Source organism: Ceratotherium simum, chromosome 13 (genome assembly GCF_057802395.1).
Source record: "Ceratotherium simum simum isolate JZ-2026a chromosome 13, ASM5780239v1, whole genome shotgun sequence".
In the NCBI taxonomy this organism is placed as follows: Eukaryota; Metazoa; Chordata; class Mammalia; order Perissodactyla; family Rhinocerotidae; genus Ceratotherium; species Ceratotherium simum.
The window spans coordinates 23473476-23497157 of NC_141912.1; the positions used below are offsets into that span (position 1 = coordinate 23473476).

The following is a 23682-nucleotide window of genomic DNA, read 5'->3' on the forward strand; positions in this document are numbered from 1 at the left end:
CTTTTTTTTTTTTAAAGATTTTATTTATTCATTTTTTTCCCCCCAAAGCCCCAGTAGATAGTTGTATGTCATAGGTTCACATCCTTCTAGTTGCTGTACGTGGGACTCGGCCTCGCGTTGGACTGAGAAGTGGTGCCTCGGGGCGCGCCGGGAATCCAAACCCGGGCCGCCAGCATCAGAGCGCGTGCACTTAACCGCTAAGCCACGGAGCCAGCCCCTCTCATTGTCTTCTAATCACAGATGAACTAATTTTTCCTAGAGGTGTTTGCAAGCTTTGTGTTGCATTGCATACTTCTCCTAAAAGGTCTACATTAACCCAGTTGAGAAACACACACCTCCTTAAGAAGGCGCCTAACCAATGGTAGTTGCTAAGAGTGGGAAGTCAGTCTGCAAATCATTACTTGCGGAGTGAAAGGTTGTTGGTTCCCACATATCTAATATCGTCCAGTTTTAAAACCAGTTCTCAATGTAGTAGGCAAGATCAGAAACTGACTTGGGTAAGTTTGTGGGTTTTTTGATAGCTTGCTGATTTCTTCTTAATTTTTTTGTTTGTTTTGTCTCATGAGTTTAATCATTATATGATACGGTTCTAATGACAGTGTGTTAGATCATTATAGATATTAAGTATTTTCAGCAGATTTTTTTTAACTCAGAGAGTATTTTCTCACCATAATGCACTACAAGACACTATATAGATATGAACATATGCCTAGGAACTAAAAATACAAGTGCATGTATAATTTTCCAAAATAATTTTGTTACTCAGTATATTTTAAATTTATTGTGACTGTGTTTAACATTTTAAGAGTTCAGGGGCAGTGAGAGTCTCTGAAAACCAGTTTTCTCTTCCTTTCTGACCAACAGGTTTCAGTTTATCAGCACTAGTTGTAATGCTTAAGCATGGCCACCTATAAATATTTACTTAGATGAAGCTATAGCTGATCACGTCTATAGTGGCAATTGGTTTCATGTAGTGGGTTCACTGCTTTCTTAATCAAGATTGTATAGGCAGGGATGAACTCAAAATTACGGGAGTTGGAGGGGAAGTATGTTGAGGACAGTCCGCAGCATTGGAGGGGTGGGCAGACTTCAGTCATCAAGCATACATTTCAGAATTTGAAGCGCATTCTGCAAACTGGCACCGTGATTGTACTGTGGAGGGGATATTTACTACTTGTTGGCTTTTACAGCCTTCTAAACAGTGCTCCCTGGAGTTCTCTGCCTGCTATTCTGAAATATATTTGAGTTTTGTGCCCAAGAAGTCCAAGACTTTGATTTCCAAAGCCGGTCAGTCATTTTTGAACATTGTGATAGGAGATTCACTTGAATCCATGCCTTCAGAGGTGCAGGAGCCAATCAGGATCCTGCTGCAGTGAAAAAACCTGATGCTTTTATTGCAACCCCAGCTTCCAGTAAAAGATGCCCTGGAGCACTGAATTAAGGACTGCCATACAGCCTTTCCTTTCTTTCCGCCACCCCAGGCTTCAGGAAAAAAAAAAAAATCTTTAGTCTTTATTTTCACAAATTACCACATGGCTTGGAACCTTCAGGGCTATTTCTGAAACTTCATAGGTATGTGTGAGAGAAATCCTCTTTAACACACATAGTTGAATGGAAGATAGTTTTGAGAGGTTCATTTCTATTTATTGCATAAAAAATATATTTAATGCATAAAGGAAATGTCTAGCTTAAAGAAATTGCCAACTTTTGAGACAAACAGTAGGGAGCCTGAGGTCCAAAGCTCTAAAACCAATCAGTTAACAAATGTTTATTGAATAACTAATTTGCACAAGTGTACTGAGGAGGTTCAAAAGTCTGAGATAAAGTCTTGCCTTCAAATCGCCTAGAGTCCAGTTGGTCAGACAAACCCAAATTTGGGGAACAATGCAAGAGTTAAATAGTAAAGCTAGACAAATGCACAAGCAATGAAACAACGCATTGTATGGTTGGGCTTTACAAGAGTGTTTTAGGCAATATATTCTAGAGGTTTTGAATACAGGGATCACAGTGATCTGAAAAACCCTGGAAAATCTTCACAAAGAAGGTACACACTGGGCTGGAATTGAAAACATAGATAAGAATCAGATAACCTTAAGGGGAAGGGAAAAGCAAATAGCAAACAGTCTCGGAGGGAGTCAGATTGTAAGAGTGGGGAGGGGGAGAGGTTAGAAGGGTGGGAAGGGGCCAGATTAGTAAATGCCTTAATGTAATGCTTGGCTGAGAGGCTGAAGATTATTCTTGGGAATCCAAGGTCGACAGCAGTGTTTAAAACTAAACTACCCATGCGTGGGATTTCCTTTACTTTCCGCCCTCCCTTCTTTCTGTCCTTTTAAAAGACTCTGATTCGACAGGGACATTCCCAGCCGCCAGGGAATAAGGCAGCAATCGAGGCGCTCACAAGTATTCTTGGCCCTGAAGTGCTCTCTCTGGGGGTGGAGCCCTGGGAAGTCGGAGGGAGTCGGGCCAGGTATGATCAGACCTATCAGCAGGCTTATTCCGGCTTTTGTGAAGAATACTTAGCTACCCGAACATGCCCTGGGGTTAAAGCAGGTTCTGCCAAGAGGCAAAAGCATTTTCCAGGCGCTCTTACAATTCGAATGTCTGCGATTGCTAACGGCGGCTACGGAGCGCCCGCTGAGCACACAGAAAAGTGTCTTCTCACCATATGGTTAGTGTTTACAGGTTCGTCTAGCTCCTGCTCACCAGAAATGGGAAATTAATAATGCTGATGAAACGACAACTTGTTACAGGGAGGACTGAAAAAGGAAAGTGTGTACAAGGGTCCCCGAAAGAACCGGTTTCCGTGCAGACGGGTCTGCAGCATCTGCAGTCCCCATCCTCGGGCTCCCTCGGCCAGCCGGGAGGTGGGGACAGGGACTCGGGAAGCCCCAGCGCACCCGGCTCTCCTCCCTCGCAGCCAGCAGATGGCTCCCGGGCTCTGGCGCGCGCCCTCGCTCCCTCGCCCCCTCTCCAGACGCAGGGCTTTCGCGGGGAGGGAGGGAGGCAGCGAGGAGGGGCGCCGTGCCCGCCGCCGCCGCAGCCCCGCGCCGCGTCCCCGGCGGGTGTGCGCCCCGCGCCGGGGAACGAGCGCCCGGGCGCGGGAGGCCGGCCGGGGGCCCGGCGGAGGCCGGCTCTCGCGAGGTGAGGAGGAGACGCAGGAGGAGGAGGAGGAGGAGAAGGAGGAGGGCCGGAGCTGCCCCCGCCCAGCCGGAGCCCGGCAGGGGAGCGAGGAAAGCCGAGCCCTCCGCCCGGCGCCGCTCTCCCCGCCTTCGCCCCACGCCTTCCGCTTTCACCTAGGGCCGTAGGTGCGGCGCGGAGACCGGCGCGAGCTGGCGGCGGCCGGGGCGGGAGAGCCGCGAGCCGGGAGCGGGAGCAGGCGCCGCAGCCCCCGCGCCCTCTCGGAATCCTGCCGGCTCTCCGTTCCGCCGCCGGCAACTGCAGGGCAGCGTCATGTAGCAGCCGCAGCAAACCCACCCCGTCTTTGCAACTCTTTTTTTTTTTTGGTGGAGCAGGGGGCGCGGCAAAATTGTATCTCCGCCCCCGCTTTCTTGCCTACTCCTGTTTGCAAGCTGCATCTGCCTCTAAAAAATTGAGGGGTCCGGGGGCGGGCGGGGGGCCGTAAATCAGAGTTTGGACCTGCAATCCCCCCCGCACCTAGAGGGCAACCATGACCGAAGAGAGCTCCGAGGTTCCCAGGGAGTTGATAGGTAAGAGTCGCGCGGTTGTTGATTTTCCTTCTGCCTCTGCGTACTCCTCACCTCCACCGCCCTTCCCACCTCCGCCTTCCCGCAGGTCCCGCGAAGTCTCGGCGCCCCTTAGGTCGGAGTGGTGTTGGGCAGGGGAGCTGGGGGGCGCCGGGAAGTTTGCTCCCATCTGACCACCTGAAAAGCCAGGTCCGGAGAGGGCAGGCATGGGGAGGGATCGGGAGCCCCGGGAGCGATCTCCGGTGGTCGCCTGGGAGCCCGGGGCGCCTCCTCCCCCCGCGACCAGGGGGTCGAGATTGGCAGAAGGGGGCGGGCAGCCTCGGTCTTGGGAGTTCTGGAAGCTAGGAGAAGCCCTTTACAGCGCCCAGCCCAGTGCCTTAAACTCAGGAAAGTCCGAGAAAGCCCAGCGCAGAGACGGCTGGCGGGCGCACAGTAGGTCGTCTCCAGCACGTGCCAAGCACCCGTTCCCCCCAATATCCGGCAGGAGGTGCCCGTCTGACATGCAGACTTGGGGGAGGGGGTGCTAGTCTGGTATAAGGAGTGAGCCTGGCAAGGCGTGGCTTCGCTTAGCGAGTTGGGAGGGAAAGGGTTACAGGACTGACGCAAACTCGGGCTAGGAAATTGAGGGTTAATGATAAAAGCCTTATTTTAATAATAATTAACCTGCATATTCTCCCCACCCCGGATCTCTTAGGGAACCCTCTGTGTGGTACCCTATGCAAGGCGACTCATTGTTTGAGTCCCTTGAGGGTTTGGGGAGGGGGGTGTGGATTTTACGTTTTAGGGTTTAACTTAATTATGTGGAGGGTTAAAATGGCAGAGCTAAAATGAGGTGGAGGGTGAGTGTCCTGAAAAGCCCCTTTAAGCTCGTGTGTGTGCCCGCGCGCGCGTGTGTCGCGAGTTGTTTTGTAACAAGGTATGTATGTCCGTGTGCCGCATGTGTTGAGCCCCAGTGACCTATATTCCTTACTGTACCATCCTTGGCACACTAGACAACCCACAGCTCAGAAGATGTTTAATCGGTGCTGACAAGACGAGGAAGTTCTAACCGCCCATTCATCTGCATTTGAGGAATTTGCCCCTCTGTTTCTCTTTTTAGCCATAATACTTGGGAGGAGTGTGTGTGCGCTCTTCCGTTACCGACTGCTAACTCAGCAGGTAAAACTTGATGTAAAGAAGCTGTTGCTGGTTTGTATGGAAGCTTCTACTTCTGTTGAATTAAAAAAAAAAACGCCAACACCTAACTCTTCACTCAAATATAGGGTATGAAGTTACCCTCCTTTCCCCCCATCATACTCCGGCCTCTTCCCTCTCCCCAACCCCGTGGAGTTCCTTCCTGAGATAAAACATTAGCTGCCTTTGCTGGAGTGAGTGGTCCATCTGGTTCTGGGTGGCTGAGATCTTTCTAACACTCTACCCGGAAGAGGAATCAAATGCCCAGAGCCTCGGAAGATGCTTCCTGAGGTCCTGAGAGTTGAGGGGAGGGTTTCCCTTGCTGGCCAGCGGTTAAGGATACCTAAGGAGGATGACAGATTTTGAAATTAGTTGTCCTTGAGCCTGGTGATTAAACCCAAGAGAAAGGGTCGTGAAGGGTGGACTGGAGATAAGGTACCTGGTTTATATCCAAAATAAGGATTCTCAAAATATTCTCAAAATAAGTACTTTGGTATATTTTAAAAGTTGAATTTAACTCTTATCTAGAAATGGAATTTTTGTGTTTATTGAGCCTTGCCCATCTCATATCTTTCAACCAAGTGACACGTGCTTTTGTGATATGCCCAGTAGGATTTTTCTGGGTCTTTAAATGGTCTCATTAGGCTGGGATAGGGCAAATTCCTGCACCTGCTTTTCTTCCTAATTTCAAGTGCTCACAAGAGTTCACTCTGATCAACTCAAAATGGCAGCCATGTGAAAACCTCAGTATATTCCCTTAAGCTAATCCCCCAAGGCATTTAAAAAATGTATTGTGTATCTTTCTGGTTATGAAAGTAATACAAGCTTTTTATAAAAAAATTTAAATGCAGAGAAGAATATATGTGCTGGAGAGAGCTACTTTTAACCTTTTGGTATATAACTTTCCAGTCTCTTTTCATGTGTAGATAGTCTTAAGTCAATTTCAGATGCCCATTTCCCACACTTCTTTTTTAGGGGAGGGAGGGGTAGCCTGTACCTGTTCTGAGTTCTGATAAGATAGGAGCTACATAGAGAACTCCTAGTGCAGTGAGGTCCCCCACATGTCCCCTTTCTCCCCAAACATTCCACTTCATTGCTGTTCCCTGAACGACCTGTGCTTTCTCATGTTTCCATGCCCTTCTCTAGGCTGGCACCACCCTTTCCTCCCCTTCTTCACTCTTATCTAACTTGGTGGCTCTCAACTTTTGTGGTGGGTTTCCAACAAGAATATTTTGATCACCCTTTAATAAACATATATTTATTTGTTAAACTGCATACATACTTCATTTAGTGTGTATAATCATAAACATACACACACATTACAAATAGAAGTTAAAATTCTACTATTTTCTTCCTGCACCTGAGTGGATTGTATTGTACACTGTACTTTGGAAACCAGTGGTCTATTTCCTACTCCTTCAAGATTCAGCTCAGGAATCCCCTCCTCCCTGAAACCTTCATGTAGCACCTCATCCATGATCTCATGGTAGTGAGTGCAGATTCGTTAATGGCATCCATCCGTGTCCTCCACTAGATTGTAAGCCCCTGGGAAAGGCAGGGGCCATCTCTGTCCTCGCACCTAGTAGATTACTTGGCACACGGGAGATACTCCTGTGTACATATGTTTGTTGAATATATGAATGAACCAAAATGATTATCATACAGAATACAGAGCTATGGGAGTATAGAGGAGGTTGCTATATGTTGAAGGATAGGTCAGATGTAACCAGGAGAAGACCAGGGAAAGGGCATCCCAGGAAAGAGAATAATATATACAAAACCCTAGGGGTGAGAAAGATAGAGATAATAGGGATGATTGGATCTTTAGGTGTGTGCTGAGAAGTTAAGCTGAAAAAATATGAAAGACCTTGAATGGCATGCTACAAGGTTGGAGTTCATCCTAGAATGACTGCTACTCATAGCCCAAGAGGGACATGACCAGACCTGTCGTTCTGAGAGGGTCACTTTGGTTATGGAGGGAACGGGGGGCTGATAGGTTGGAGGTCATGGACTTAGTCTTGCTGAGAGATTCTTAGGCCCTGAATGCAGTCAAACCCAGGGTTAGGAGCTATTGAGGAGATTGTTCTTGGAAAGTAGGTGACTGGCTCCCTATCCGAGAGAAAGGAGCTGGAGGTAAACAAGATTTCTAGCTTCATTAGTGTCCAGAAGGGAAAATTATGAGTTTGATTTGAGACCTGTTCAGTTTGGGGTACTCATGGGAGTCCCAGGAAGACCTTCCTGCCACCACCAAATTTTCTTTTTTCTTTTTTTTTTGTGAGGAAGATCAGCCCTGAGCTAACATCCATGCCAATCCTCTTCTTCGTCTTCTTTTTTTTTTTTTTTTGCTGAGGAAGACTGGCCCTGGGCTAACATCTGTGCCCATCTTCCTCCACTTTATATGGGATGCCGCCACAGCATGGCCTGACAAGCAGTGCATCGGTGTGTGCCAGGGATCCGAACCCGGGCCGTCAGCAGCGGGGTGCGTGCACTTAACTGCTATGCCAGGGGCCGGCCCCGGACTACCAATTTTCTTTTTTTGTTTTTTTTGTGAGGAGATCAGCCCTATGCTAACATCTGCCAATCCTCCTCTTTTTTTGCTGAGGAAGACTGGCCCTGGGCTAACGTCCGTGCCCATCTTCCTCCACCTTATATGGGACGCCGCCACAGCATGGCTTGCCAAGCAGTGCGTCTGTGCGCGCCAGGGATCCGAACCGGAAAACCCCAGGCCCTGCAGCGGAGCGCGCGCACTTAACCGCTTGCGCCACCGGGCTGGCCCATCGAATACCAAGTTTTCAAGTCTTGCCTTCTCTCCTGATTCCTCCTTTTTCCTTGCCTTTGACCACTCTTGGGAGTGTTGTGCTGTGATGATTTTGGAAGGAGAAATGGCCAGGAGCACCCTTCCCTGGCCAAATTGTTTGGTCCAGTTTTGGTTCTCTGCTATATTTCCCAACCCTCATGGCAAGGTACTCATAGAAAATGATAATATTTGTATGGCCCTTTGATGAACACAGAGGCTGCTGGGGGCCAGAGGTAACCAGGTAACCAAGAGAGTTTATGAATTCTTATTGTGCTTATGGTCTGCATGCAATATAGTGCTCCATGATACCGCCCGACATTGCTCATTATTTTCTTGTGTGTGCATCCTGTTTGCCCAGCAAGATTCTCTCATGCCTTGCGTGGTCTGATATTATGTCATATGCTTTTATATTGGCCTCAGTATCTGAGTGCAGAGTAGAAGACGCAAAGTAGGCATTCACTAAATATTTGGTGACTGATAATGATCAGGCTTGTTAAACTAAGCAAAAAAAAAAAAAAAAAGAAACAACAACAATAAAAACAACCAAAAATACTCCTTCAAAGCCCTCTCCTCCCCAATCTTTTTTCTTACTAAGAAAAGAATATAATGAAACTATTCCCCTCTTTCAGAAAGCATAAAGGATGTTATTGGCAGAAAGATAAAAATTGCAGTGAAGAAGAAAGTCAAGTTGGAAATTAAGGGAGACAAAGTTGAAAACAAAGTCCTGGTAAGTATTATCATTTTTAAACAAATTGTTTGGAAGTGAAAGTGCTTTTCCCCTCATTGTTTTGATTGCTTCATTTTTACGCAGCACGAGTTCTGTGTTTTATATTCTGTTCAAAAGTTCTGATGACTGTTTTTTTTTTTTTTTTTTTTTTTTTAAAGATTTTATTTATTTTATTTTTCCCCCCAAAGCCCCAGTGGATAGTTGTATGTCGTAGCTGCACATCCTTCTAGTTGCTGTATGCGGGACTCGGCCTCAGGATGAACGGAGAAGTGGTGCCTCGATGCGCACCCGGGATCCGAACCCGGGCCACCAGCATCGCAGCGCGCGCACTTAACCACCAAGCCACAGGGCCGGCCCCTGATGACTGTTTTGTCTTAGATTAATTGGAATATTTGTTCATTGAAAGTTAAAAGGAGGAGAGTTTAAATTTTAGAGACTGAAGTTTTTAAAAATTGTATTCCTTAAAGTTGTAAGAGTCACCTACGTTTTGGTCATCTCCGAGAGCCTGTTTTCAAATTATTCAAAGTTTGAGGTTAAATGGAGTTTATTTGTTGTCTTTGTTGTGGCTGATTATGTGATTGTATTTGTAAGGACTTAGGGAGGAGTTTAAAAAATTCATCTCATGTCCATTTAATTATTTAATTAAGTTTTCTCAAAATGTTATATCTGAGTCCATCTTAGGGGTGATGATCTGAGAATTGTTGTCATTTTACATTGGTTTTTTGGTGTCTTGGGAAATGCCTGTTGGAGGCAGTATCTGCTAGTGCTGAGGTTGGGCTGGGGTTCCCTCCAGTTGTGAGAGGAGTTGCTGAGAGTTGGACCTTGTTGGGTACTGAGTTGCGAGGGAGCATCAATGACTGAGTTGTACCTTTAGAGAGGTGAACAGCCTTTTGTGGTATTTTAGTGGTTTCTAGGTTGAAATTGTGGTAAACCTAAATTTAAGCTTAGGTGAATACAACTTTGTTTGTATTTTTGTTGGAAAGAATATTCTGTTGATCTTTTTATCATTGGAAATTTTCAAACATATCCAAAATAGAGAATAGCACATTGAACCTTGTGTACTTTTTATACAGCGTCAACAATTTTTGGCATTTCGCCAATATTGTTTTATCTATCCTCTCCCAGTTTTCTTTTTTCTTCCTAAAGTATTTTAAAACAAATCCCAAGCCTATGTCATTGAAAGAGAATATTTCTGATATTCTGTTTTTTCAGTTGAAGTTGCCACAGAATTTGAAGTGTCCTGATAACATCTGTCATGAGAATCTTTAAAAATATCTGACTGCCTTCCCCTATAGATGTAAAGATTATGCTATTGATGGATGACTTCTGTTTCTTTGTAGTCTGTGTGTACAAGTCAGGATGGCAGAGATATTGAAGTGGGAAAACTTGAGTGACTTTTGCCCTGCAGCAAAATGTGTTCATGTAGACTGCATAATTAAGGTGATCAATAGCGGAAATGATTGGTGCCATCATTCTGTTTTATTTAGCTTTAATAAAGAGTAAATTTCCTTAAAGTATGTTTTACTTACTGTTGTTCAACCATAGATTTATGGTATTTTTCGGAGGTGATAGTGTAGAAGGAATTTTGTTTCCGCTATTTGTTTTTATATGTTTAAATAAATCTTCACAAGATGGATGCACTTTATACAACTTAAATATCTAGTAGTGTTTGCTACAACAGTCTAACACGGTACGTGGTATTATTTGGTATGGACACTATTCATCATACAAAGAATAAATCCATGTCATGACGAATATTTACAAAGTTAAAATTTCACAAATTCAGATGTCCAATATAATCGTTAGCACCATGTAAAAATAGTTATGGTTAGTACTTAATGTTATGATTTTTTTGGCTCATCATAACATTAGCTGGAGTCAATTAAGGTTGTAACCATATTACAAATGTATTTGAATTTAAGCATTTATCTCCCCAAATCTGGAATTTAAGCAGTTTCTAGTAGCTTGGCAGAAACTTGTTTTGACTGTTCCTTACTTCCATGGGCAGGAATTATTAATCGAAATATTCAAGCTCTGACAAGTTTCAAGTTTGAGCAAGATGGTCTATGAATTAACCTTTGTGTGTGTGTGTGTGTGTGTGTGTGTGTGTGTGTGGAAGATCAGCCCTGAGCTAACATCCATGCCAATCCTCCTCTTTTTTTGCTGAGGAAGACTGGCCCTAGGCTAACATCTGTGCCCATCTTCCTCCACTTTATATGGGATGCCACCACAGCATGGCCTGACAAGTGGTGCGTCAGTGCACACCAGGGATCTGAACCCCGGGCCGCCAGCAGCGGAGCGTGCGTACTTGACCACTACGCCATGGGACTGGCCCCTGAATTAACCTTCTTAAAGTTGTTACTTTTGAAGTTTCTGAACTTAGAGAAATTCAATAACTTAAAACATTGGGGGATCTCCTTAATGTACATTTCTGACTTTTTAGGGGGCTATCAGTCCACTAAAATAGGTTATAAATGAGTTGGCTTAATACTTTCAACTTTTCTGAGTTTTATTTCTTGTTCCTTTCCCCCAGTGCCCACTCTTAGTGTCCTTCCTTCTGATAAAGCTTAGGAGCGTGTTATATGTTACTTGATTTCCTCTTTTTATACTTTGAGACTTTGTAATATTTATAGCTTATCTTTTGTAGAGGGTTTATCTTCATCTGCCTTTTTCTCATGGTCTTAATATTTATTGAACATTGACTAGATGCTAGGCACTCTGCTGAATACTTAATTGTGTATTACCTTATCTGATCCCACAACAACCCTGTGAGATAAGCGCTGTTTACATCTCCATTTGAGGAAATTGAATTCCGAGAGGCTGACATAACTTGCTTCAGGTCATCCAGCTTGTTAATGACAGAGTTGGGATTTGAACCCAGATCTGCTTCACTCAGAGCCTGTCTGCTTCACCATTCATTATGCTCAAAATAAAAAGAAAACATCCTTTGGCTTCTTGTTCAGTGATTGCAAACTTTCAACCGATGATTGGAGAGATTTGGACCTTAGAAATATCAGTACTTCCTGAGTTTATTTTATTTGATTGATTGATTTATACATTAATTTGTTCCATGCTTATCGAGCACCCACTGTGTGCCAGGCACATGGTATGTACAAAGTGGACACAGTCTCTGACTTCATGGGACTCAGAGCTCACAGTCTAGTTGGAGAGGTAAACATGTCAACAGGTAGTGCTTTGAGATGTGCTAGGAGCAGAGTGATTAGTGGCTATGAGGGCACATAGGAAGAACCCCTAATTCAGGCCTGAGGGTTAGAGAAGACTTCAGAAGGAAGCGAAATCTAAGCTGACAGTCATGGATGAGTAGAAGTTGCCAAGGGAAGAGAGTAGAGACATGTTTTGGACAAAGGGATTAATTAGAATATGCCTGGAAGCCAGAGCGAGTTTAGCATGTTAGAGAAACATACTAAGTATGGCTGGAGCAAGGGTACAAGGTGGAGAATGGCCAGGCATATAGCTGACTCCTCTCAGGTGAAAGTTGAGACTGGTTCAACAGGTCTCTTCTCACCCCCTGTTTCTAATGACCTTCACGTGAACTTTATCCTCCCCTCTCTAGGGAGGCAGTAGGCTTAGTGGTTAGGGACTTGGACCTTGGAGTCGCACCTGGTTCACACTGCAGCCTAGCTACTTTATAACATTAAGCCTCAATTCCTTTCTCTAATGAAACAGGCGTCATAACAGCATCTATTTGTAAATGGTTGCTTTGAAGATTAACTGGGATATATTTTAATTTTGCTTAGCGCAATGCCCAGCACGTGATAAACAACCGACAAATGATAAAGCGAAAGGAATCATGGGGCGCTGTGTTCTGTTTTCTCAGTGGCACAGAAAATGCCAATCCTTCTGATGCCCAGATATCCACTGCCTTTATTGAGGAGTTGAGCTCGGTTCACCATGAAGCCAAGAAGATTTATTTATAATTTATGGCACCTTTTTAGCAGGATGGAGTGCGACTGACTAGATCCCAAATTCCTAAGGTATGCTCTGGTCAGCTGAAATCAGAAATGGTAGGGTGTTCAGGGTAAGAGTGTTCTGTGGTCAGATAAGTTTAGCAACAAGAGTGTTAAGCAACGACAAACCAGTTTCATTACTGCATGGCTTTTCAGAGCTATTAATACACCTACGTGCGTTGAGATTTTTAAGAATGAGATAAAGTACACTTTCTCAAACTTATTTAGCCAGAGACCCGAATGATGATAGGTCGGGAAACTGGGATGGAACAGGCCCAGACTAGTGCCTTGGGGACTATTTAAAGGGAAGCTAGAACAGGCTAGAAAGGCTGTCCAGCCTTAGGAGTACTCTTTTAGGGAGCCGTCCTTGGGCCCTGTACTTTTTATCTAAGCTGTGGGCAGGTCTCCACAGGCCACACACTGTTAGCATGTCGTCCGTTGCTGTAATGCCTCTTTCTTCGGGCGTGTCATTAGGAAGTGGTTCTGTGTTTCTTAGACTCTTACTCCTTTTTCCCATTTTCTTTTTTTTTGGTTGTCAAGTGATCCTTTATTGAAGTATTTTCCTTGGTGTATTTTCCTCTTAACTAGCTGGGCATTCCCCTGCACCACTGTTGATGTCATCTGTGATGTCATGAGGGTGGCAGCCATCAATCAACATTGCAGCCCACAGACTGGGCAGTCCCCAGGATCTCTTTAAAGGTTCCAGAGAGTTCTGTGGTCGGTCTGTTGGGCAATGTTGGCAGTCTCATCAAAGGTGATATTTCCACTGTGCTTAATGTTTTTCTGCTTCTTCCTGTCTCTTGGCGGTTCGTTGAGGGATTTGACGATCAGGGCAGAGGCAGAAGGTACCACCTCAATCTGAGCCTGGTGGTTCTGGATGATCAGTTTCACTGTGATTCTCAGACCCTTCCAATCACCAGTTGCCGTGGCGATGTCGTCACCAACTGTTTTGGAGACAGACCCAGGGGGCCAATCTTGGGGGCCAGGGGAGATGTGGCACCAACTTCCCCACTGGTGCACCTCAGGTACACAACTTTGACCTCGTTGGAGTTGAACTTAGGTGGCATGGTGGAGGTGGCTGGTTTTGGATGAACCCGGATTCGGGATGACTGAAGAAAGTTGCACCTTGGCCTCCTCTGAGCTGAAAGCCTTTTTCCAATTTTCTGATTGAATCTTCACCCAATTTTTTCAGTACCTGGACTTTTAAAAAGGTATTTTAATTTATGTATTTTTTTAAATTAAACTTTTCATTTTTAGATAATTGTAAATTTACAGGCAGTTATAAGAAATAATGCAGAGAGATCCTTTGTCCCCTTTATCCAGTTTCTTCTCTCTTGCAAAATTATTGACATTGATATAGTAAAATGCAGAACATTTCTGTCACCACAAGGATCCCTCATATTGCCTTTTATGGCCACACCCAAACCCCCACTGCTTCTCTGACCTCTGGTAGCCACTAATCTGTTCTCCATTTCTATAATTTTGTCACTTCAAAAATGTTACATAAGTGTAATCGCACAATATACACATTTTGGGGCTTGGCTTTTTTCACTTCGAGCAATTCCCTGGACATTCATCCAAGTTGTTGTGTGTATCCATTGTTCTTTGTTTTTGCTGAGGAGTATTCCATAGTCTGGATGTATCACAGTTTATTTACCCACTCATCCATTGATGGACTTGTGGGTTGTTTCCAGTTTGGGGCTATTAGGAATAAAATTGATATAAACATTCGCTTATAGATGTTTGTGTGAACATAAGTCTTCATTTCTCCCTGAAAAATGCCAAGGAGAGCAATTGTGGATTTGCACCAGAATTCCCTGTTTAATTTCATCAGAAGCTGTCAAAACTATTTTCCAGAGTGGCTGTACCCTCATTGTCTAGTCCTACCGGCAATGTATGCGTTATCCAGTCTCTCCAGATTCTTGGCAGCATTTGGTATTGTCTGGAGGACTAATGGTTGAAAGAAAAATATTGTCAGGATGAGGCAAGGTCCCTGGTGACCTCTTCCCACCCACGCTTCTGCTGTTGCTTGTCTGGGGGGCAGGAATGTGGCCTCCTCTCTCTCCAGGATGGTGGCTCTGAAGTGTGTGGAAGGTCTGTTCCTGGTTCCTTTGTTTTTTCTGTTTCATTTTGGAATTTGGGTTCTATCATCCTTGCCAACCCCTGTTCTTCTACACCCCTCGTAAAATGGGCTAGAAGCAGGATACTTCCTTTCTTATGAGCCTGAGCAGGTAGAGGAAATAGCATGCAAATGTAACCCACTGGTTTGTTCCCTTATTCCTTTTAAAACAATTCATCCATTGTTCATTTATTTCCTTTTGAAAAGTTAACCTGGAGTCTCTTTAACATATTTTCTTTTGTTTGGTATTTATTTATAACTTCTGAGCATCTTAATTAGGTTTCATTAGAATAACTGTAAGTTAACTTTATTTATTTATTTATTTATTTTTTTAAAGATTTTATTTATTCATTTTTTTCCCCCCAAAGCCCCAGTAGATAGTTGTATGCCATAGGTTCGCCTCCTTCTAGTTGCTATACGTGGGACTCGGCCCCTGGTTGGACGGAGAAGTGGTGCCTTGGGGCGTGCCCGGGATCCGAACCCGGGCCGCCAGCATCAGAGCGCGCGCACTTAACCGCCAAGCCACGGAGCCGGCCCTGTAAGTTAACTTTAAAAGTGTTGAAATGGATAAGGATGTTATTTTGGGTAACATCAAGCCCTAAAATATTTTGGTGGTAGTGCTGTCTTTCATTAACTCAAAATATAAACTCTACTACTACCTGTTTATTAGAAAAATACATTTAAAAGGGAATATCTCTCACCTCAAAGTTTTATAAGCATCTGGCCCACTTAATGATTAATTATTTGAAATCTCAGTTATTCTGTGATATGGAGAACATTGTTCTTTTACACTAGGCCATGTTCATTTTGCATGGCCAGTCTGTTTAATATTTTCCTAGTTCCCGAATTTCTAATACCTAACTTGATTCGGCAGCACGACCTGTGGTATAATCACTTCTCAGACAAATATCCATTCTGGAATTTGTGTTTGCAGCTACTTTCAGGAGACATCAGCCTTGGCCAATGGTTTCCAGACTTTTTAAAAAATCAGTATTACCCTTTTAAAACATGTAATTTTCCATGGAACCCATAAAGTAGTGAAATTTTAGGAGTATATTTTGCAAGTTTGTAGTGAAATCCAAAATAGGATAAACCCAGTCAGTGATTTCACTGAGCTGTTTTGATGAACATAAATTAGAAATAGAAGGGGAGACTTGATTTTGTTTTGGCTGCATAGTATAAACTCCCTGTTCACCAGTTAAGGAGTACAAATATCACAGTTTTTAAAATAGCTAGTTTGCAATCTCAGGATGCTTTCCAAGTAAATAGAGGTGGCAGGAGAAGCTTTATTTTGAATTCTGCACAAAAGTGGCTTATCCTGGCAGCGTAGCTTACCTCGTCGTTGATCTCCAATATGTTAACACATCATATCATGTGTTTGTGTTTTATTCCAGCAGTTAAAATAGATGTAAGAATGAAATTCACATCAGATGTTTGTAGATTGCAGTGGCTTCTGAAGAACACTGTTGGAAAGTCATTGTTCTAGGCCTCCGGGTTTCCTTCCCTCCGCGGGAGGCTCTTGTACCAGTTGTTGGGTAATTTGAACAGTTCTCTTTGTGGTGCTGTTAGGAGTCTCAACTTTTAAGGATCACTTACAATTCGGTGCATAGGTAATTTCCAAAGCACCTGGGTGAAGTTACCTGACTCTAGAATGAGCTTTAGAAAACAGCAACAACATTGAAAAGATCTTTGGGAGTGGGTTTTGGGAGAGCACACATTGTTGCCAAAGGTCCTGGCAAAACTTCTGGGAAATTCAAAATAAAAGAATCCACATTTGAGTGCTTGAGAATTTACCCTAACCCAGAACTCGAGTCAGCACCCCCTGGTCTCTGGATAGGGGGTTGGAGGCAGGCTCTGGCTCTGGGCATTTATTTCCAGGAGGCAGTTCTGGCCAACTTCACCTTGTTACCTGAGCTGCCTTAACATTCTGTTCTCTCATCTGCAAATGCCCCAGTTTCTTCTGTAGTTAGCACAGGCGAGTCAAATGACCTTGGGCAAGAAGCTGTTGAACATACACCAGCCTTGGTGTAACTTTTCCTTGTTCTTAAAAAGATACTCTTTTCTAGCCTCTGGGATTTAGCTACTGGGGACCAGGGCATTTAGCTGCACCCTGGGGAGGGGAGGCGGCTAGGGAGTTTGGGAGTAGTGTGAACGGGACACTGTGGAAATGGAGGAGCCAGGAAATCTAACCAAAATATGCAACGAATAGGGAGAACTCTTTTTTCATAGTTATAAAATAGTCACTGAGAAAACAAAGCAGACTTTAGTAAAAGGCTACTGTAACACCTTTATGTTTCATTTCATTGGAAACGCTGTTCATATCTATTGTTAAAGTAGCTTGAAAAATGCAACTAAAATTTGTTGAAGGGTAGAAGATTTTTTTCCCCCTAGTCATCCTCCCTTTTCTAAAGTGCTCATCCTTTAATAGAATGCAAGAATTTGGATTAGTATATATGGGGCATATTGTTGTAAATCTTTGTTACTGTACCCTATTATCTCTCTCTATCTAAATGTATCACTTTCCCCAACTCTTTGAGAAAAGAGGGGTAAAGTAAAGGGAGGAAAGAAGGACATTTGGGGTGCTGTGTGTGTGTGTGTGTGTGTGTAAATAAGACAGTCTGGTCACTTTCACCCACTGGGTCCTTTTCCTCATCTTTGTTTTTTGGGAGAGAGTTTTTCTTTTTTGAAAACATTATCTCTTTTTTTTTTTTTTTTTAATTTTATTTATTTATTTTTCCCCCAAAGCCCCAGTAGATAGTTGTATGTCATAGTTGCACATCTTTCTAGTTGCTGTATGTGGGACGCGGCCTCAGCATGGCCAGAGAAGCGGTGAGTCGGTGTGCACCAGGGATCCGAACCTGGGCCGCCAGCAGCGGAGCGCGCACACTTAACTGCTAAGCCACGGGGCCGGCCCCATGAAAACATTATCTCGTGATGAACCTTGGCCGGCAGGTATCTTGGCCTCTTTAGATACGGATAGATGCACAGTGGGTCCTCGTGGAGGTAGAAGCAGGGATGTACAAATGCCCCGAATTGTACTTGGAGCGTCTCCAGCCTTCGGCAGTGGGTAGAGATGAATATGCTTCGTCCCTGCTAGTGAGGCAAGTGTGTCTATTTCTGCTGATTCCTGGGCCTTGGGTTCTTAGGAGACATTTATGGCATTGACTGGATTAGTAGGCATGTCCTCCAGATAGGATCAGGTGTGGATGGACTGACTTAAGCTGACTCTGGGGAAGTTTGTGCAGACCTTGCCCTCCTGATGGCTGCCCAGAGGATCTTGGGATTGGAGGACTCTTGCTGGCCATCTAACCATGCACCCTAGCCTATGAGAAGTTTCTTCTGTAGCGTCCCAGATAGCTGGGTATCCACTTTTTGCTTCACTATTTTCAGTGATGGGAAAAGCAAGTCTCAGAAAGCCCTTAGTTTGAGCTGGAATCTGCTGCTCAGTAACGTCTCCGCATTCATTCTAGTGTAGTCTACTGGAACATCACAGAACAATTTTGCTCCCTCCTAGTCATGAGTGCGGTTCAAGTATTTGAAGATGGTTATCATGTTTTTCTTTGGTCTTTTAGTCCTCAGGCTAAATATGCTCACTTTCTGCAATCTTACTCCTTGCAGGGCATTGCTTACAGACTTTTTACTATTCTGGTCATCTTGCTTGGGAAGCATTCTACTTTGTCAATGCGCCTTTTAAACTTTAGGTGTTTTGGGATCACAGATGTTTGGCAAACACTGTTAAAATGAATTAAACAGACTGTCAGAGTCTTTAATGAGCTCCTGTGGATTGTGCCTCTTGAAGGTGGGATGTAGTGGGTGGCATCACAGAATTGTTCCTCCAGACTGTGTAGGAAACATTGATCTAGGTGCAGTCTGCCAAGTGAAGACTACCCGTTGCTTGGGCATTGAAAGTTTTCTTCTTGTTTTTTAAATTTTGAAAGTATCTATGCTATTTGCATTACTGAAAAATTATAAAATATAGGAAAGCAAAAATGAAGCATGACCTAGTTCTGTCGATTCAGATGTAACCATTGGAAAACATATCCATAAATATTTTCCATATTTTTCTATGCTTGCGTAATATAAATATATGATATATTTCTAAATGGAATCATGAATACTATTTTCTTTTTTTTTTGGCTGAGGAAGATTTCCCCTGAGCTAACATTGGCTGCTAATCTTCCTCTTTTTGTATGTGAGCCGCCACCACAACATGGCCACTGGCAGACAGTGGTATAGGTCCACGCCTGGGAAATGAAGCTGGGCTGCTGAAGGAGAGCATGCCGAAATTAACCACTAGGCCACTGGGGCTGGCCCATGAATACTGTTTTGTAATCAACTTTTTTTTTTTTTTTTTTGTGAGGAAGGTTGGCCCCGGGGCTAATATCTGTGTGCATCTTTCTCTATTTTTATGTGAGATGCTACCATAGCATGGCTTGATAAGCAGTGCATAGGTTCATGCCCGGGATCCGAACCTGTGAACCCCGGGCCGCTGAGGCAGAGTGCACAAACTTAACTAGTCTACCACCAGGCCCGCCCCCTGTAATCAACTTTTAAAGTTTAATTTTTGAGGTCAGAGTGTTCCATGACAATAATATATATCTATGTTTTGAATTTCTACATAGCACTCCATTAATCCACTAGAGAGGTATACTCTAATTTATCTAACGCTTACTGTGAGATATTTAGGTTGCTTCCAATATTTTGCCTTATAAATGTGCACATCCTCATATTTATTTCTCTTGGATAAATTCCTGGAAGTGGAATTGCTGCCTGACAGGCTTTTTAAAGGATACATTTTTCACTTGGTTGTTATTCAAGAAGTCTCAATAGAGAGTAAGTAATTCCCCCACCTCATTGATTTTATTGTCTTAAAAAAAAAAATCTACTTATGAGAATGGCTTGTGCTCTTTGTTCCAGTCCGTGTCTTTCTTAGGTCAGTGCTCCTTGGACCCTAGCTCTTGAAGCAAACTTTTTTCTTGCAATTTAGGGCCTTTTCACGGGTCTGCCTGCGTGGATGTCTTGTCTTCTGTAGAATGTTTGCAGGCACATGGAAGTCTTGTGGCTCTTGTATTTACTGGTGACTGCAAATGGGGTTCCAGAGTCACAGCTCTTGATTGATTGTCATGGTCTTGGCTTCTGCTGAATCAGCCATAGCCTTTTTTTTTTTTTTTGTGAGAAAGATCCTTCCTGAGCTAACATCCATGCTAATCCTCCTCTTTTTGCTGGGGAAGACTGGCTCTGAGCCAGCATCTATTGCCAATCCTCCTCTTTTTTTTTTTTCCCCCCAAAGCCCCTGTAGATAGTTATATGTCATAGTTGCAATCCTTCTAGTTGCTGTATGTGGGACGCGGCCTCAGCATGGCCAGAGAAGCGGCGCGTCAGTCTGCGCCCGGGATCCGAACCCGGGCCGCCAGCAGTGGAGCGTGCACACTTAACCGCTAAGCCACGGGGCCGGCCCAGCCATAGCCTTTTCCTTGCTGTCCCTAGCTAGGTGTGAGACTGTATTATGATCTTTGATCTTTTTTTTTTTTTAAAGCTTCACATCTTTACTGAGGAAATGATTTTTCTGATAACATCCTTTAATATTATTGCTGTCTTATAGGTGGTCTAACAAATCATTTCCTGGGGTCAATAGCACTAAAATTAAAGCTTACTCTGACTAACCAGAACCCAAATGTAATTTTATTTATTTATTTTTATTTTCTCCCCCAAAGCCCCAGTAGATAGTTGTATGTCATAGCTGCACATCCTTCTAGTTGCTGTGTGTGGGACTCGGCCTCAGCATGGCCGGAGAAGTGGTGCGTCAGTGCGTGCTCGGGATCCGAACCCGGGCCGCCAGCAGTGGAGCGTGCGCACCCAGCCGCCAAGCCACGGGGCCGGCCCTAACCAGAACCCAAATGAACGAACTCTCTCAATTAACTGCTTATTATTTCTTCTGCACCAGACTTCTAAATGAAAGAAGGAAAGAAGCTAATAATTACAGGTTTGCCAGAGACCATTTTCAGGAGCTCTTGAAACCGCTTCTACGTTTACAGACCTCAATCACACATATACACAAAAAATACAATATCTACAGTTCTTAGGATCTACTGACTTTTTGGAGGGCAGAGTTTTCAAACTTGGCCCATTCAAGTCCTTTTACTATGAGTAACCCTACTCTTGGAAGATTGTACTCGGGCCTCTAGAAAATGATGACTGCAGAGATAGGAATTTCCATTGAAGACCAGATGGGAGAAAACTTTTGAAATATAATGCTGGACCCTCTGACAGCAGGAGAAATATCTGTAAGACCCACAAACATCCAGTCAACTAGCAAGCTGTGTTATGATCTTTGATCTTTGCCCTTGTCATGGGACTTTCTTACCTTGGGTCCTTGAATGCTCTGATAAGTGGTAGTTAAGCAGATTTGCCGATGGTAAGGCCCATGGCACTGTCATTAGACAAAGTGTAGTTAAGAAGAACCCTAAGCTAATATGCATGTACAGCTAGTCCTGTGTCTTAGAAGATATTTTAGGGTCATAATGAAAGGAGACATTACTTTTCCTCCCAGGCAGTTCTGAAGGCAGTTGACTTCACCTGTGTAGCTAACAATAAATCTGTTAAGTCTCATGGTCCTTCCCAAATCTACCTGAAGCTGCAGAGTAGTCTGTCCTTCTGTTCCCACTTACCTTCCCCGCTTCCTCACCCTCTCTCTATCCGCCCACCCAAGGTGGAGCATGTCCAGGTAGTGAGGACCTGTGGGCTGTCCTCCCCTGAGCAGCTCCTCATGGAGCCCCTTCTTCCTTGCAGTGTCCCCCAAGGGTTCAGCCTGCGTTTCTCTCTCTTCAAAGCTGCCTTGTGTACCATGCTGCTTGTGGTTGTCTTTCCTTCCAAGGCTGACAGGTAGGATGAGGCTCCTCAGTGGACCCCCTTTTTTGCTGCTTCAGAAAACAAGCACATAGGAATAGGACCCCTTCCATTTTCAGGGTTACATTTGTCACTTTGTGGAACAGACAAGGAAAAGCAAGCGAACTAGATGTGGGGAAGTTACTGAGATTTCAGAGGCCTTGCAAGGCTCTTTTAAGACAGTCTCTGTGCTATTTGAGTCTCAACTCCCCTACCCTGCAGGGCCCAGCAACACTCTCTTGTTGAATCTGAGCCCAGGTATGGCAAGTGGAAGTCCAGGCTGGTTGGTAAGGTGTTATCAGTGGGCATTTTCAGTTTCCTGAGTGCATCTGTCCTAAATTAGCAACCCAAAGAAAGACTATATCATACTTCATAGGCATGAGAATGAAACAAAGACCTGGAGAGGAGCATCTGTGTTTGCTTTCCTGTTAAGTTTTGGACAGTTCATCTTGCCCCTTGGAGCATCCTAGCTCCTTTTCTTTTTTTTTTTTTAAAGATTTTATTTATTTATTTTTTCCCCCCAAAGCCCCAGTAGATAGTTGTATGTCATAGCTGCACATCCTTCTAGTTGCTGTATGTGGGCCGCGGCCTCAGCATGGCCGGAGAAGCGGTGCGTCGGTGCGCGCCCTGGATCTGAACCCGGGCCGCCAGCAGCGGAGCGTGCGCACTTAACCGCTAAGCCACGGGGCCGGCCCCTAGCTCCTTTTCTTTTGAATCGACGTGAGTCAGTTTCTATTCTTTGCCTGCATCCTTGGGATAACAAAAATGTTGCAGTTTGGGGAAACTTTATACAGTTTTGTTCACTGAATCACAGGCACTGCTTGTGCTGATGAAAATCAAAACCAGCCTGCGGAGAATGACTTAGTCCAATGCTTGGCTCTTTCGTGTGGATGTTTCCATTTAAGTCTCTTGGGCATCCTGTTCCTTGTCAGAACTTTTATCCCCTCGAATTCATCATTTGTGAATTAACCGTGAAGCTCTGGGAGCTGTTTCCTTTTCAACAGTCTGCCTCTCGAGAAAACACTTTTGGAGTTTAAATAGCGCTTAACCCTCTATCATTTTATACTCCTCTCAGGGGTCTCTATGGGGAACATGTTGGGTCGTCTCCATTCACTATTTCTCTCTCTTTCTTGACAAGGCCTGGATGCAAGAAGTTGGTCCCATCTTTCCTGTCCAGTGTTGCATGTTAACAAAGCATCTGGAGCAAAGGAGAGGCTATTAGCACCTTGTCACTTAGAGTCTCTTAAGCACTGTTCCATTTGTGTGTTCTCGCTGCAGGGACTTAATGAGAGTGGCGTCTGTCTTGACGTTGACATATGCGGCTTGTCCCTGGAGCTGAGCAAGTGGTGTCAGAGGTGCTGTATGTGGGGAAGCCTGCACGCTTCGTGCCTTTCTGTCTGGCTTTGTATTTCCGGGGAAGAGCCGGTCCTCTATCCATCAGAGTAGGGCTCTATATGTTAATATGCTGGAGAGTGATGCTTGTGGTATATATAGCCTTAAATTCAGTAATGGTTTTTCTGCTTCTAAATGTCTTCACAGACGTTTTATACGCCCCCCTCGTTTAGCAGCTTTCTATGTATTATTGGATCAGTCTGCCTGGGTTTGAATCCTGAAAGTGCTGTTTGCTACCATCTCACCTTGGGCAAGTTATTTTACCTCTCTGTGCCTCACTTTCCTCATCTATAAAATGGGTGTAATAATAGAACCTACTTCATAGATTTGTTTTGAAAATTAAATGAGGTATTATGTATAAAATATTTTAAATAATGCCTGGCATATACTAAGTCTTGAATAAATCTTGGCTATTTTTACTGTTGTGAGGGGTGGTGCAGTGGATGGTGTCAAATGCTCTGATTATAAGAGTCTGATTGTATATCCATAGTGATAGATTACTCGGGTCTGTATCATATAAATTCCAAAAGAAGTACTCTACTTTGCATCTTTTCCTGGCCCTGTGCACGATGCACGTTTTGATGTTTTCTCTGCTCAGAGCTGTTTTAGGGCCATATTGACTGTGTACAGAAATGGATTTAGCATTTTCTCACTCTGCTGCTCTTAAAGAGGGTGCATTTTTTAAAAAAAAATCTTACTTTAAGAAAGGGTTCAAGTACATTGTTGAGAATACGTCTCTGAAGACAGTACTGTGCATTTTCTCTGGGTATCTTTTTTTGCCTCCTTTCCACTGCAAATCTGGACGTGTTCAGAAATAAGCCCAGGCCCCTCTTTCACTTCCAAGTTAGTCAGATTTCAAAAAACCCAAAAACCAGTCGTTGGCTCCTGTTCATCCCTGTGGGGCTGTGTTGGCTCCT

The 23682-nt window shown here is 44.1% G+C and overlaps 1 protein-coding gene and 1 pseudogene across 4 annotated transcripts in view; one reads left to right on the forward strand and one right to left on the reverse strand.

Annotated features, from left to right (window-relative positions):
• The first annotated feature begins 478 nt into the window (after nt 1-478).
• The window catches only part of CARMIL1 (capping protein regulator and myosin 1 linker 1), a 326380-nt gene continuing 303176 nt past the window's right edge, over nt 479-23682 (forward strand). Inside the window, exons 1-2 of one of the 4 annotated variants that reach the window (XM_087438110.1) lie at nt 479-497; nt 8304-8401. Coding sequence is in view for 3 of the 4 variants with exons in the window: in XM_014788706.2 (XP_014644192.1) it covers nt 3668-3707; nt 8304-8401 (138 nt within the window). In the remaining variant the exon portion in view is untranslated. Of the gene's footprint in view, nt 498-3208; nt 3708-8303; nt 8402-22651; nt 22729-23682 lie in introns of those variants that run through there. The other 3 variants (XM_014788706.2, XM_004432061.3, XM_087438109.1) reach the window with 3 other exon arrangements.
• On the reverse strand, nt 12950-13436 carry LOC101392961 (large ribosomal subunit protein uL11 pseudogene; annotated as a pseudogene).